The sequence below is a fragment of the Xiphophorus maculatus genome, chromosome 3 (genome assembly GCF_002775205.1).
Source record: "Xiphophorus maculatus strain JP 163 A chromosome 3, X_maculatus-5.0-male, whole genome shotgun sequence".
Taxonomy (NCBI): Eukaryota; Metazoa; Chordata; class Actinopteri; order Cyprinodontiformes; family Poeciliidae; genus Xiphophorus; species Xiphophorus maculatus.
The window spans coordinates 25,723,884-25,738,152 of record NC_036445.1 but is presented as its reverse complement, the minus strand read 5'-3'; the positions used below and the strand labels follow the sequence as shown (position 1 = coordinate 25,738,152).

General features: G+C 37.6%; 1 protein-coding gene across 1 annotated transcript; it reads left to right on the top strand.

The window, feature by feature from the left end:
- The first annotated feature begins 236 nt into the window (after positions 1–236).
- depdc1b (DEP domain containing 1B) lies at positions 237–12,761 on the top strand. Its single transcript, XM_005799051.2, has 11 exons — positions 237–382; positions 2,567–2,832; positions 3,069–3,213; positions 3,535–3,662; positions 3,740–3,870; positions 3,965–4,012; positions 4,271–4,411; positions 4,500–4,666; positions 5,912–6,088; positions 8,819–9,001; positions 10,229–12,761. The coding sequence occupies exons 1-11, from the start codon at positions 335–337 to the stop codon at positions 10,391–10,393; spliced, it is 1,599 nt and encodes a 532-aa protein (XP_005799108.1). The 5' UTR covers positions 237–334; the 3' UTR covers positions 10,394–12,761.
- Positions 12,762–14,269: the final 1,508 nt, after the last annotated feature.

Below are 14,269 nucleotides of genomic sequence, written 5' to 3'. Positions count from 1 at the left end.
AAAGGGATTCAACGTGCCCAGTTGCGCTCACAAAATTCAGACAATTTTGCACGTTAAAACCTAAAACTGAGTCAGTAGTCTCTTTGTAAAAAAAAATATTTCCCTGTTAACCCAGAGGTCTGTCTCGTTAATCATCGCCCCTTCTAGAGTCACTGTGCAGGTCACGTGACTAGCTCGCCGTCCAGTCACGTTGCCTAATCCGAGTGACGCACCAGATTCAAAGTTGGCAGCGACGCCTCCGTTTAGGTTGCCCTGGCTCACTGTCTTATCGCCTTTTAGCGATAATTTTTAATACTTTATAGCTTCATGTTTTCGCTGGTGTGGCTGTAAGGGCATGGAAGGCCAAGTTATCGGACCCGGGCCGTACCGGGCCACGAAGCTGGTGAGTTTCTTGCTCGTCTGGGTAACTTGAGGTGGAAAAGTTTTCGCTGACGTTAACTGTTAGTTTTAACCTTACCATGTTCACGTAAAGCAAAACTTAGCTTATGGTTAAGGTTTCTGTCCAAAAGGTTATTTATTTACATGTATTACCATTTCATTTTTAGAACTAGTGTCAGAAAACACAAGCCACTGTTATTACAAAGGCATTTCAAGCTAGTAAATTTCAGGTATTCAAGACCTGTGACGAAGGCACTTTACTTTACTTTACTACAGAACACTTTATTTAGTAAACAACTTTTCTTGGATGTATCTTCCCCTTGTGATTATCAGTGGTGTATAAAGCTTGTTTTATTAGTATCTCTTTATAATATGTCCACTCTACAAGCCTAACTTCTAACTAAAAGACTAGATTACATTAAAATGAAATTTATTGACACCAAAACAATCAATATCGCTACTGAAAGAGAACTTTGCTCCATTCACACTTGAGTATCTGCTGATAACAAACACAGGTTTTTTGGTTAAAAGGTCACATAAAGCTATTAATATCACAATAAATTTGGGTGTCAATTATTCATTTGTCGTTCGGGTTTTTCCCAAGATGGACTAATAACACAACTTACAAAAATTTGATCTGGATAGATATATGGCCATTTTCTTCAGAAACGGTAGAGCAATGTGCAAGCATGCAGTCCAGACAGAGTAGTGTATCTTTAAAAAAAATAGAGAAATTTCTTACTTTCATTCTGAGATGGTTTTATTGAAAAGTTTGCTATATGGCCATAGTATTAATGGTAAAGATACAGCATCTTATAATTTACCAAAATGTCTTAGTGTTACATTTCTGCTGCATTATAGTAAAAGTATCACAGATAATATTAATGGAACAACAGAGCAGGAATTCATATTTATGCTGCATGTATAACCTCACTGGATTAGAAGTTTTAAATAATCTTTATTCAGACAGATTTGGCAGAATATATATATTTTTAAAAATCACAGGAATTCACTTTAAATTCAGAGTAAACAGCTGGTTCACGTTTTAAAAACATCTTAAATTGTATGTTGTAACTCACTCAACCCTGTAAAATTAGCTTATTGAAACCATTTATGGCCCATGCTGGTTTTATATCAACATCTGACCAGAGCAGACCGTGAGGATTGATTTTAATTGTAATTATATTGTGCCGTTCTATATTAAAGGCTGAGTAATACACCAAGATAAAAATATATTGTAATTCAATTCGCCCATCACATGCAATGGAAAATCTTCCCACACAGCAGACGCTGTGACTGCTTATAATAGGGAAACACTCAAGTAATAATATTAGCTGTGCAGGTCTATTGAAAAGTCCTTGGCGTTGGCGCTGTGGCACCAGTAAACACAATAGAAAGAGTGTGAAACAAAATCTGGAAAAATTATTGTGTTCTTTTGCTATTATTTCAAAGGGGCTATTTATTTCAAGCATTATAGAGTCTGTTCTTAAATTCTCTCTCTTTTTAAAAAGGAGATCTCTCATATAGCTCTTCTGTACAGCAGATAGTTACTTTTATTGCAATTTTTTTCAGCGATTCTGTTAATTTTCCCCAATCGTCCCAAGGCCAGTGTTAAGAATTTTAATTTATTTTCATTTATATACTTTTATAACATTTAGCACTTGTTTTACTTGTTCAGCTTTACTGATGCTTATGCAACCTCGTCTGTCAGCTCTGAATCTGATTGACTTTATTCTTTTCTCCCACCCATTCAATTACTTCTATCAAGAGTTGAATGACTAAAACACTCAAATATGCTAATGTTGTGATTATGTAGCTGATCTATCATGTCCTAGCAATTTGAATAGCTAGAGAGGTTTAAAATGGCTGTATTCATTTGAAATTGACAGAATATTTCTGACTATTTTGTAATGTATGTCAAAGATGCTGTCTATAATGATTGAAACTATAGCAACCGTCAACTGCTTTTCCAATGCAAAATGATTCATATTTGCTGACTGAATTGTTCAAAGCCTTCCTGGAACGACCGAATCTCATTTCTTGTTATAAAAGAATTTCTTGTGGCAAAAATTTGATGTTTGACTCAGTAATGACCACTCAGTAGATACTCTAACATCTTAGCAGATTTTCTTTAAACCTTTTTCTTTTCTTTTATTTTTTAAACACCTTCTGTGTTTCCCTAATGCAGTGGAATGAAACCATTAAACTTTTTCGTGGAGGTATGCCGTTACGGAGGCACTGGGCGAACTTTCGCTGCTACGACTGCACTTTCACTGGTTCGGAGGCGGTTGATTACCTTCATGAGCTGCTCCGAAGCAACTACAACTTTGGGCCCGAGGTAACGCGCTACCAGACTCAGCAGCTGCTCAGGAAGTTCTTTAAAGCCCATGTGATTGAAGACATCAAAGGACGCCACGGGACAGAGGACTTTGAAGACAACAGCCATCTGTACAGGTAACGAAGGCGTGGGATTTTAAAAATGCGGGTAATTTCACTTGGTAGATTAAAGATTTGTACGACTACTACTTACTCAATAATGTTGTATGTACAGGTGCGTCTCAATAATATATTTCCTATTTAATGTCAATCTTATTTTAATTGGATACAAATATTGTTTTGCTCTTCCCTGGGTCTTGCCTCCGAAATCCAACTTCACAGTGTTGTTTTTTGCTGTCATCTTTCCTTTTCAGGTTCCCCACAATGTCTCCGCTCAAGTCTCTTCCAACAAGACCGTCATGGAGAGACGACAGCGACCTGCCCAGGCTCATCCGCTGGGATGACTACGAGGAACTGCCTCAGAAAGAAAATGTTGCACCTCAGAAATCTGCAGTACTGGTGAGAAAAGGCCACGAACGTTTCCCTCCTTTCTGTGGCTTCATTGAGATATATGGAGATTTAAAATTACTTTCATCGACTTTTTATTTCCTGTACATACAGAAAAAAACGATAAATAATTCTTCTCGTTTTGGTTATTTTGACACCCCAAATGCAGATTGGGACACTTTTGTTTTTATTTGAATGGATTTCCGTAAAAGAATAGATTCATTACTGTTCCCTCTGTCATTTAAATATTCAATCATCGGATTGTTTTACTGGATTGCTGTCTCGCTTGCCGTTAATCTCCTTTTCCCTTTTTTACGGATTCATTTCAACAAGACTTCAGACTTATGGAATAAAAGACACAGCGTTGCAATTGGAGATGTGCATGAATGCAAGCTCATACGTAGGAGGGAAATAACTTCCAAACAAGTGGACCACATCTGGAAATCGATGACTATCACACAGTATGTTTTTATTTCACATGACTTGCATCATTCGTGTTTCGCTTTTTAATGCTAACTTTAGAGTGTTGTTCCTTTAGTTTGCAGAGAGTTCTGGGCCTGAAGACTTTGGATGGAATTTTAAACCCAGCACCTGTGATTGGGAAAGACATTGTTGTCAATATCTACAATGTTAATAAAACAGGCATAGTTGTGCTGGAAAACAAAGCTGGTATGATGCTGGACGATTCCTTTTTCATGTGATTAAAATGTACTGTTTTATTTACTGTTATGGTTATTAAAGAACCATATTTTTGCATTTCCAGAGGACATGCCATATTGGGTGATCTCTGCAATGAAATGCCTGGCAAACTGTAAGTATCTTTCAGTGTAAAGTTGATACTTGTAACAATTTATGACAACATTAAAAAAGTATTCCTTCATATTCATGACTCCTTCAAACCTGGTGTTATGCCAGGTTTATGACAGTGAACCTTTCATAAACAGATTCACTGTTTATGAACCTGTTTATGGGTTCACTGTTTATGACAGAGAAGGCTGTGCATCTTTATTTGAGGTACACAGCCTCTCAAATAAAATGTTGCTAACCTTTCTTGGACTTTTTCCGCCAGGGCCTGAAGGCAACGACGCCAAACAGCCGCTGTACCCAGGGTTTGAGAGAGATGTTCTGAGGACCGTAGCAGATTATTATCAGAGACTAAAAGAGCCCTTGCTGACCTTCCATCTTTATGAGGTCTTTGTCAACATCCTCAGTGAGTTATTCACATTGTTGCCTTTCTATACCTCATGCAGTCTTTGCCCCCCTCAGAGAGCAGAACTCATTTCTTTCCATGTTTGCAGGCCTGCTACAGGAGCAGGATAAAGCCACAGAGGCCCTTCAAGTCAGCTGCCTGCTGCTGCCACCACCAAACCGCAGACGGCTCCAGCTTTTACTGCGCCTCATGGCCCGCGTCTGCCACAATCCCCGCCTGCCTCCTCTTAATGACACTATTGGTACCCGCACGCTGGTACAACTTCCCTCAGTTTAATCTCTATGTATGACCATACAGACTGTCTGTTTTACTGAGCTCGCGACATGTTCTACAAGTCAGTGTAATCCCATAAGAACACTCTGATAGTTGCAGAACATGTGTGGTGATATATATGAAAAGCTTGCAACAGTAAGTACAGTTCTCATTCCGACCTTTTGAGAACCTAGTTCCATCAAGGTATTATATTTTTACAGTGCCGTTCAAAAGTTTGTCTTCTGTCACACATGGCGAGATTGTTGTTATAGTTTTAGTCATTTGTTTGATCTGTTCCTTTTTTCACTGTTGATTGATAAAGCAGCATACATCTATAGTCAGTGTTAAAAACAACAACTGGGAACACAAGTTTAAATATCTGGTCTCTAATTCTCATGGGGTCAAAACAGGGCTGGACAACATGGCTGAAAAACTTGTCATGATATATGCGCTTTATACCAGTCGATTGATAATTATTAATTATATAATTTTTTTTTGTTTGTTTTTGTTTAAAATATTTGAAATACTGTTGAACTGGTTTGGTTTTCACTCCATGCCGTTCTTTTTACTTTTAAGCAGTTATGAGGCACAGTGGCAAGACCTGGAACTGCTGCTGCGCAAGTGACGCAGCAGGTTGTTGCTAGGTAACCAAAGAGTGAGTTAGTTGATGCCACCACCAACCATTTTTAGCTCACCAAGAGAGATTGAGCAACTAAAACCTTCCCTCTACCTGCAAGTCCCAAAATGCTGTATGCTGCAGTCCAGTGAATGTTCCATATATTGAATTTTCTATCAGTTGTTTTATCTATTGATATTGATCACATGTCTATTGCGATATAAATTGTTATTGATTTATTGTCCAAACCTAGGTCAAAATTATACATACAGGCTTGATTAAATACACAACAACCCCACTAATATTAGGCTAAGCTAATTTTGCTTAACAAGTCACAGAGAAAGCACTTACCTATTTCAGCCATCAATATGCTTCAGGCAGTATCCTATGCTGCTGATACTTATATAGTTACATCCTGTATTAAAAATCCAATCTTGCTGTTAATTAGGAAACTAACTTGTTCATCTTAGGGATAGACTGTAAGCATCACCTGAAACACTGCAAGCATGCAAAATATCTTTAGTATTAGCTGCATAAGATATGTTGTTCATTTCGTTGGTCCTTATGCTGCAGTAATTGTGTTGATAATGAAGTTGGTGCCCATTTCCTGTTCCTCTGTGATCCGCGTGCAGATGGTGCAGATGTTCTCTCACTGCGTCCTGGGCTCCCCCGATGACATGGACTTGGACGAGTTGCTCGCTACCAAACTGGTGACCTTCATGATGGAGCACCACAGCGCGATCTTCCAAGTGAATGCCAAACTGCGCTGCCAGGTTGAGGAGCATCTGTCACACTTGAAAAGAGCTCAGGTCAGTCATGTTCAAACAGAACGCAAACATGAAACGGACGTTATAAGCCAACTTCAACTCACTGGGCTCTGCTTTTTTTTTCCCATTAAATATGTGACTGAGCTGACTGAGGGTTTATTTTCAAATTAATTCTATTACAATTTACATACCAGAACGCACAAACTTAGTGCAAAACATGTTGTATTTTTTTAAATGGCTATTTAGATTAGATTCATTCAGTTATTGAGTTATGAATCAGAGCTAAGAAGGAAAACAATGTCTTAGCTCTGACAAAGTCAAGCAGAAATTTAAAGGAAATTCCTTGTTTTACTAACAACACATGATTCTGTCATAATGTGTCTCAACACCAAATCACCCAGACAATTGATAATTCAAATAAAATGGCCGCCTCAATACAGGAGCACAATCTGGCAGCATTATCCAGCAACAATCTGAGATTGTGTCCTACTGGTGTAAAGTGGTGTAAAATTGATTAAATTCATAGTAGTTCCGCTGATGCAATCTAATGTTTCCAAGTATAAAACATTCAACCGTGATGTCACATATTATTACAGAAAAAGAGACCCTATTGTTTTCCTCAAAATGTACTCCAAATAATTCAAGGCCATCCAGTGTTTTTTTAATTTTTTTAATCTGTTTAGACCAGGGGTGGGCAATCCTGGTCCTCGAGGGCCGGTGTCCTGCAACTCTTAGACGTCTCCCTGGTCCAACACACTTGAATCCAACAGCTGAATCACCTCCTAAGTGCAGTCAAGTTCTCCAGAGTCCTGCTAATGACCTCATTATTTGACTCAGCTGTGTTGAAGTAGAGATACATCTAGATTCTAGACGTTGCAAGAGACTGGCCTGGAGTTGCCCACCCCTGGTTTAGACAGATCTATGCTGTATGTTCATTTTTTCAAAATGTTTATTAATGGGAATCAGAGTTGGAGCAGGCAGTGGTAAAGTTACATATATGAGAAGATTGTTGTAATTATGAAGCCGCTCTTAAATATATGTGGTATGAAAAACTGCATTATGCTTGAAAAGTTTTTGCTTTGTGCAACATGTAAACACATGTGTTTGTGTAAACCGTGGCCGTTTGCCATGTTTGTTTGCTCTGATACTTTACGTACTTTAACGTAAAGTATCATTCGTTTGCTCCCTAACAGCTTCATTGTCAGAAAGTGTTGTCCTCTAAAGAGTTTTGTTCAATTCCTCTGCACATTAATATTATTCCAAGAGCACAGGGAATCAAGAAGGCAGAGCATTGACAATTTGTATTCATCCATGGTTGACTTTTATCTATTAATGATGAGGAATAGCAGGGCTTTGAAACCTCACTCTGGATGGAGTGTTGCGTATGAGTTTCTTTTTTTTTCTTTTCTGGAAGGTATTTAGAAGTGTAGATAACTCTTTGCTTGATTCAGTAGGTAAAACCAAACTTTAAGCCCCTGAAAGCAGCTTGTAGAGCTAATTAAAAGAGACAGGCAGCCTCTGAACACCATCCTGCTGTTTGTCAGGGAGCTCAAGAACATTTTAAACCTAATTGCACACCGGAGTATCAGTAATTATTTATGGTCCAGTAGCTGCTACGCAGTGCAGAGGTCTTCAGAGGATCGCTCGTCTTCAGGTTTATTACAGACTCATAATAGGGTCACTACATTGAGTCAGAACAAAAATTAATCCATATCTCTGTTTTTGCTGCAGCGTTAATGCTGCTGATAGAATGGTTATTAATAGCATTTTTCTAATCTAACGGCGATTATTGTGATAAATATAATTTTATGAGGTTTTCCTGCGGCGTGTGGTGTGGCTAGAGTGATCTGGTTTGCTCGGAAGGATCTCAGAACCTCTTGATCTCAAATCTTGGATATTTAACATGCCGGGTTTTCTTCCCTGAGGACAAACAAGAACGCAGCCTGTTGAACAACCACCATGGCGCACCAGAAAGTTCCTGTGAACGTCAGAGATGTCTTTATGTTTTGTTGCTTTTCTCTATTAAAGGTAGTCCACAAATGATCATCACTGCTTCTTCCTCGTCTGCCATGTTTCTTTGTTCTGAACTTCCGTTTGATCTTGAGGGTTTGCCAGATTTCCAGTCTGATATCTGAATGTTCATGAGTGAAATTTGTTTGTGAATGGTGAGTTGTGTTGCCTTTGCCGTGTGGCCGGACAACACACACTGCTAGACCAAACCTGTTTTATCAACAATATTTGATAGTCGTGTGTGGGGTCTGTCAGGTATTTAAAAACAGCCAACAATTTTATCATATTGTCATGTGAACTGGACATTAGTTTTCATTGGGTATAAATTAAATTTTAAGCAAACAAATTTTCTAGTAATGGTATTCTTTTTCAGAATTTTACTTGGTATCATATTGACTCTCTCACTAGAACACCGTATTTTCTGTTTTACATTACAGTTCTTTTTAAACGTGAGATAACTAACAACCCTAAGCATCTTCTTCCTGAGACTGCCTGTAGTCAGAGGCGTCTTTAGAATCACTGTAACAAAGACTGCTACAGCGGTTCATTCTGCCAACAGCAACTCAAAAAATTACATAACATGAGTTGCATCCATTATTGGTGACAAGACAAAGGATCTATATAAAATAGATGAGATGTAGAGCCTCGTTTTATTTCGAGTGTCCTGTCAAGCATAACCACACCCTCGGCTGTACTTCTGATAGTCCAATTAAAAACTAGCAAAGAATTTTATGGGACATTTCCTTCTCTTTCTTCCGTCAGATCAAATATGCAGGCTCGGATACGGATTTCAGTGCATCACCGGCTTTCTGCAAACAGATCAAGAGAGTAGACTGTGAGGAGCAGAAAGTTATAGGAACACAGATCCCGCTGCAGCAGCTGCTGGAAGGCCTGATCGCAGACCAAGAACTCCCTGCAAAAGACAAGAGGAAAAGACTCAAACAGGTACGAACATACACAGGAAAAAAAATTTATCTCAAACAATAAGCTGGAAGGAAGTATAACTCCTCCACATGCATATCATGGAAACCACTGTATGGTCTTTCTTCTGCAGAAAATCAGACCCTAATTAACTGTAAGCTATATCAAATACATTTTAGAGATCCATCTTCGAGAGCTGGACACTAGCCAGCGATAATAATGAGAAACTGTTGTGCAATAAGAGAAACTGCAAAAAGAAAGTGTACACATTATTTAAATTGTTGTTGGATGACCTTAACTATCATAAAGCCAAATGGGAGTATAATAAATCATTTGTATGCATTTTCATAGCAGTGTTTCCTCTAGTGGGTTGGCCATGAGGCTTGGGGAGATGCAATTATTTTTTCTTTCATTACTCCCTCCTATTTTCTTTTAATAGCAGCAATCAGTCTGTAGAGCAGTTGATTGGTGTAATCTATGTAATGACCATTAATACAAACAAAAGCAACAGCTATTGAAGGAATACTTGAAAATGTCTTGAATACGTTTACATATTTGACAGAATATTCCTAAGGGGGAAAAAAATTAAAATGTTCTGTCGTTCATGAACTGTGTTTATGTATCTCTCACAAAAGTCTATCTTCATCTGTTGTATCTTTCTCTTTCTACCTTTGTCATGTAAGTCTTCAGGAGAGAGAGGGCATTTCCCCTCAGATATCCAATCAGATCAACACCTTTCCTTCGGTGATGACTGGATTTTTCAGTTCCAGAAAATTTTGAGTAACGGAACCTGTTGGCAAACAGCAGTTGGCTCTGTTTATGCCTGGTGCTAACATTTGTCCCAGGCGATAAGGGTAATAAATGGATAGTGCTGACTGCAAGGGTGACTACATCGAGACAGATTAAGAAAACATTTAGATCAACTTTCCAAGGGGGTGGGATGTTACAGGCCTCTGTGGATGCATTCTTCCAAATGTGAGTCAATTTTGTCCTGAACCTTGATAAAAGACACCATATACACTTTATTAGACTCTAAGCCAGCGTTAGTTTCCGATATTAAGTTTCTGTTCTGCTCGAGGCAAAATGCATTTTCTGAAAAGGAAAGTCTTGTCTTTGAATTTCTGTTTCAATCTGACATGTTAAATCATTAACAACTACGACTAACAAAAATTCTGCCGAGACTCTGGGTGTGATTTACACAGATCCTTTGACATTCTACTTGATAACAAATTACATTTCTTCGCCTTTCAGTTCCAGAAGTCTTACCCAGAGGTGTACCAAAAACGATTTCCCACTGAAGAAAGTAAAGCTGCTGTCATTCCTGAGAAAGCCCCAAGACTCAAGCCTCACCTCGTGCTTTTCAACCTCAAGAAACCATTCCAGCCTTTTCAGAGAAGCTGGAGTTTTAGGGCATGAGCCACCACTACTGATGCTTCTTTCTGCTTCAACCTCCAAAACCCATCTCAACCTCATTTAATCACTACAATTGTAGCTTTAGCTGTGGGTGGACTGGCCACAGTTTTGCTACATTTTATTAACAACTATAGTTTTATTTTAACGATCACATTGGTTTCTGTGGGATTGTTAGGCATAAAGGCAAATTTAGTAAATTTTAATAATCACAAGGGATTTTTGCCTTTCCACATAATATATTTTGGCAGATGAACACTTGCACTTATCATCATGTGGGAGGGTGAACAGATCTTTTTCTAAGGGCACGTATCATATTTTCTACAATTTTTATGTTTAGGTTTAAGCTCTGAATGGCTAAGTTAAAATTTTCATCGTCCAAGTCGAGATAAAATATGTATCGGGCTACATTGTGTTCAAAATGCTAAACTCTGGCATTGATGCATATCACAAAAGCCATCTCAGATAAAAGTAGTGATGGCAAACTCTTAAGTTTTGATATAAATTCATAAAGTAAGGAATGATGTAACTATTTGTCCAGTTAAGAGAACGAAGTCAGATACCTTAAAGCCATGGCTTGGAGACCTAGTAGACAAGCAACCTATCCAGGCATTTAAAAGTAGAGATGCAAATCTTCCAGTGTCTAGCAATCCTGAATTTTAGAGTCCTGATTCAATTCAGAAACAAATTTTTCTTTTCAAATGATCTACAGATTTTGTTTAGGTTATCTGACTGACAAGAGGAAAAGACAGTGTAAACAAATAGAACATTTAAAACAATTTCATAAGGTTGGCTACTATATCAAATTCCATCAGTTTATATTTAAACGAAAATAGGGTTTCTGCACAAAGTACCAGCTAAGTTAGGTTAGCTTAGCTGCCTGGCTTTTTTTTTTTCTTTCTTTCTTTTTTTTTTTTTCAATAAAAAAAATATGTAAGAATCATTCAGAATACATACGGTGGGTGAGGCTGCCTTCTGTGGTGGCAGAGCAGATGCGTAATGCGATATGCAGTAAGTTGGTGGCATCATTTCTTTAGATGCCACCAGTTTTACTTGTGCAGGCTCTTGCATTAGTGAATTGCGCAGTGGAAGTGAATGGAAGCAGCAGAAAGTGCCCATTTTCTTCACTCCCAGTACTTGTCAGCATTTAACTGCAGTAAATCGATGCTGATGTCGAAATGTTATTCTAAGACCATCATCAATCACACGACTTAAACTCATTAAGCCTGTCTGACATTAGTATTTACATAAAATGTTGTTTCGCTATTAAAGGAGACTTCACGCTATTTTTACACATGGTAAGGTTTATATGATTTGTTTATTTGATACTAAATAAAAAGACGTTAAGAAGAACGATGGAATAATGATATTTGCCCTTTGAGAAAAGTTTTGTTTTGTTGTTTTTTTCCCCAAAACTTGAAGTGATGATATAATTGATGTAATAACACTGGAGTTATCAGTCATCTTTAATTTTAAATTTATGTTTTTTTTTTATTATTATCTAGATACAAAAAAAACTGAACTTACTGAGACAAAAGTTTTAAAAGTATTGACAAGTTTTGTGTGTAGATTATGCCACCCCATTCAGTATTGATCATGTGAATTCCTAAATTTTCAAAAAGATGATTTTCTGTTACATATCAGATATTTGTGATGCTTTTGTCACTCAGTGGGTTTAGTTAGGGGCAGAAATGTCCATGTTTTTTGCTGTAATGATAATGATGGTGAATTTAGGCAGCTTAATTGTTTACTAATTTTTAATAATGTAATAATTTACCTACTGTAAATGAACATATCAAATGGTTCTGTAGAACTGCTCACTCAGAACAGAATCATGAATGGATTAAAAGTTGACTGGTACTTTGACAACCACTTTATAAACAGACTTAGACTGTCTAGATGTATTGTTTTCTTGTCATTATTAATATGTAACATTTCTTTCTAATGTTTTTTTTATATAACTGCACTGTCGAGACCTCTTCTCATGTTTTTACTGTATGTGATTCTTTATGTTTTGCATATATGTATTGCTTCCTTAAATGGTACTTATTTCATTTACTTTTTTTTCCTCATGATCTTAAACGCAGCTACCAATTTCATATCTGCTTGTCCTCCCATGTCAATCAATTTTCTCTTCACATAATTTGAGACTTGAAATGTCAGTATATGGATTTTTATCATTTTTAATGCTGGAATAGCTGTTACACCTGAATTGCTGCTCAGTGTGGTAAAAGGAAACACTGGAGGAAAGTAAATTTAATTTCTAATTTTCCTAATAAAAAGGTGTTACTGTTTTATATTGCACCGCTGTGTGTATTTTGAATGTTATTGTTTATGATGCAAATTTTACCCCAGGCTAGGATATCATCTGCTTCTGTTCTGATGAGCTGAGTTAATGTGTTGCTGATGCTCAGGATAAATTTGTTACGGTTGAGTGATAATAGATTCTTAATGATGTGGTGATACAGCGGATAAAATAGAAGTACATCAATGCAAGCTTTCATTTATATGGTGTTTTACATACATGCAATTTCTAAATTTAAAATGCAGGGTTCTAGCTGGTATTACCAGAAACAAAAACCGTGTTGTGAATTTATTGTTTTGTCTCAATGGAGGAATTAAGATATTCTGCTTGAATTGACTCTCCAGTGAAACCAGGCTGCTGCAAAATTTGTTTTTAACATAACGGGAAAACTCTGATACTGTCACTGTAACTTTAGGGCACGGTTCATGACACCCATCGCTACAGAATTTATGGATATGTAAATATAGCAAATGATTCGGTAGTATGTAATCTCATACTACCAGAGGTGGGTAGAGTAGCCAGGAGCTCTAGAAAAGTAAGAGCATATTTAATTCAAAATAATACTACTTGGGTAAGAGTAAAAGACTGTCACCAAAATACAAGTTCAAAAACATTTTGTGAAGAAAGGTGGTTTGTCCTGTCAGACTGTCAGTTCCTGAAACCACATTCACACACACAAAACCTTGTAAAAGCGAACAGGGGACTCCATCTCTTAAGATTGCAAAATCTTAAGGGGGCGGGGGGGGTGTCGTAAGTATTGAGTCCAATGCTGTTGTGCTTTTCAAAGTAAAAGATCCGGAAGTAACTCATTATTTCTTGCGCGGCCTGGTACCAATTGGTCCGCGGACCAGTGGTTGGGGACCACTGCTCTAGACAGTGTCAGAGGATTGATTTTTCAAACCTAGTTGGCTAGGAGAAACAGTAAAATTTGTTTATGTGACTATTCTCGTATTTAGATAAAATATTTGATCTTCCTTGTTGCGTGTTCAGTGAATCAACAGCTTAATGGCTCACAGTCAGATTTTTCGTTTTTGTTTAGCATCAAATAGTGGAAATAATATCTGTCTGATTCAAACTAAATACTTAGAAATAGAGTTAATGGCGACTGACTACTAATTAGATTCAAGTCTTGATACTGTTGACGTGCCTCCCTTCTGTCTATATGAAACATAATAATCATCCTCCCCAATTTGCATGCATTACCATGAACTCAGTTGAAAGCGACTGGTGAGAAATGTGCTTCGGGTATTAATTAGAAAGCAGTCGGATTCTCTGAAGGAGAGCTCACTCACTGATGAACCCCTCTGGTTGTTTCCATTAAGACATGCATCTCGCCTCTGCGTCATACGCCAACATCATGTTTGTGTCCAAAGCTCTTACATTGACCTGTCTGATAATCTGGAAGATCTAAGGGTCATCCTGGGGAGACCCTTAGATTAATTTCTTGCCGAAATTGGTCAAACTCAACAACTTTTTTTTTTTTGACAAATAACAAGACGAGAGTTTCAGATGTCGTTGCTCTACATGTGGCTCTGCTTCTGCACGTTTTGCAAACCTAATGAACAAAAGGACCTTGA